The following is a 1,101-nucleotide window of genomic DNA, read 5'->3' on the forward strand; positions in this document are numbered from 1 at the left end:
TGTGTGTGTGTGTGTGTGTGTGTGTGTGTGTGTGTGTGTGTGTGTGTGTGTGTGTGTGTGTGTGTGTGTGTTATATTAGAACATAAGATATGAATCTGTTTCTCCTGCGTCTCAGGGGAGGCGACGGTTCTCGCCATGTTCGACGTCTCCGTGGGGAAGAAGAAGGTTCCTGTTGCCGGCTGTCGGGTCCAGAAGGGTCAGCTGGACCGCCGCCTCCGGTTCAGACTGATCCGGGGCCCAGACACCATCTGGGAGGGTGAGTTCAATCAGAGCCTCCAGGTTCCACTAACTGTCCCTGCAGGTTCCCCAAACGTTCTCTAACATTCCCCTAATGTTCTCTAATGCCCCTGTAGGTTCCCCTAACGTTCTCTTACGCCCCTGCAGATTCCCTCAACGTTCTCTAACGTTCCCCTAACGTTCCTGCAGGTTCCCCTAACGTTCTCTAACGCCCCTGCAGGTTCCCCAACCCCCCTGCAGGGGTTAGGGTTAGATTCCCTCAACGTTCTCTAATGTTCTCCTAACGTTCCTGACGGGTCCCGTAACGTTCCCCTAATGTTCTCCTAACGTTCTCCTAACATTCCTGCAGGTTCCCCTAACGTTCCCCTAATGTTCTCCTAACGTTCCTGCAGGGTCTCTGGCGGCACTGAAGCACCACCGAGACGACGTGCAGACGGTGAAGGCGGGGATGGACTGCGGCCTATCAGCTGACGGCGGCGTGGACTTCAGACCCGGTGATGTCATCGTCTGTTACGAGGAGCGCGAAGATCCGCAGGTCACGTCCTGGGACCCCGGCTTTTAAAACTACACTTCCCAGCATGCTCTGCTGCAAACGGGAAGCTCTACGGGACTGATGGATGTAAAATGTAAATGTGCGACTATTAAATTAATCTCCAACTATTCTGATAATGGATTAATCCGTCTGAGTCTTTTATTATGAAACATAGAAAAGTCGTAGAAGTCATAGTATAGTATGTAATGTACAGTGAGGGAAATAAGTATTTGAACACCTGAGAAGATCCATGGTAATATCTGGTCCAGCAGCCTTTGTTTCCAACGTTTCCTGTAGTCCTTCACCAGGTCTGACACCCTGCAGAAGGGATT

General features: G+C 51.2%; 1 protein-coding gene across 1 annotated transcript in view; it reads left to right on the plus strand.

The window, feature by feature from the left end:
• LOC117940814 (translation initiation factor IF-2, mitochondrial-like) overlaps positions 1 to 901 on the plus strand; it is a 1,250-nt gene extending 349 nt beyond the window's left edge. The window contains exons 2-3 of the mRNA XM_034865958.1: positions 116 to 256; positions 630 to 901. Coding sequence (XP_034721849.1) covers positions 116 to 256; positions 630 to 799 — 311 coding nt within the window. The 3' untranslated portion in view covers positions 800 to 901. The remainder of the gene's footprint in view (positions 1 to 115; positions 257 to 629) is intronic.
• Positions 902 to 1,101: the final 200 nt, after the last annotated feature.

The sequence above is a fragment of the Etheostoma cragini genome, unplaced genomic scaffold, assembly GCF_013103735.1.
Source record: "Etheostoma cragini isolate CJK2018 unplaced genomic scaffold, CSU_Ecrag_1.0 ScbMSFa_3374, whole genome shotgun sequence".
NCBI lineage: Eukaryota > Metazoa > Chordata > Actinopteri > Perciformes > Percidae > Etheostoma > Etheostoma cragini.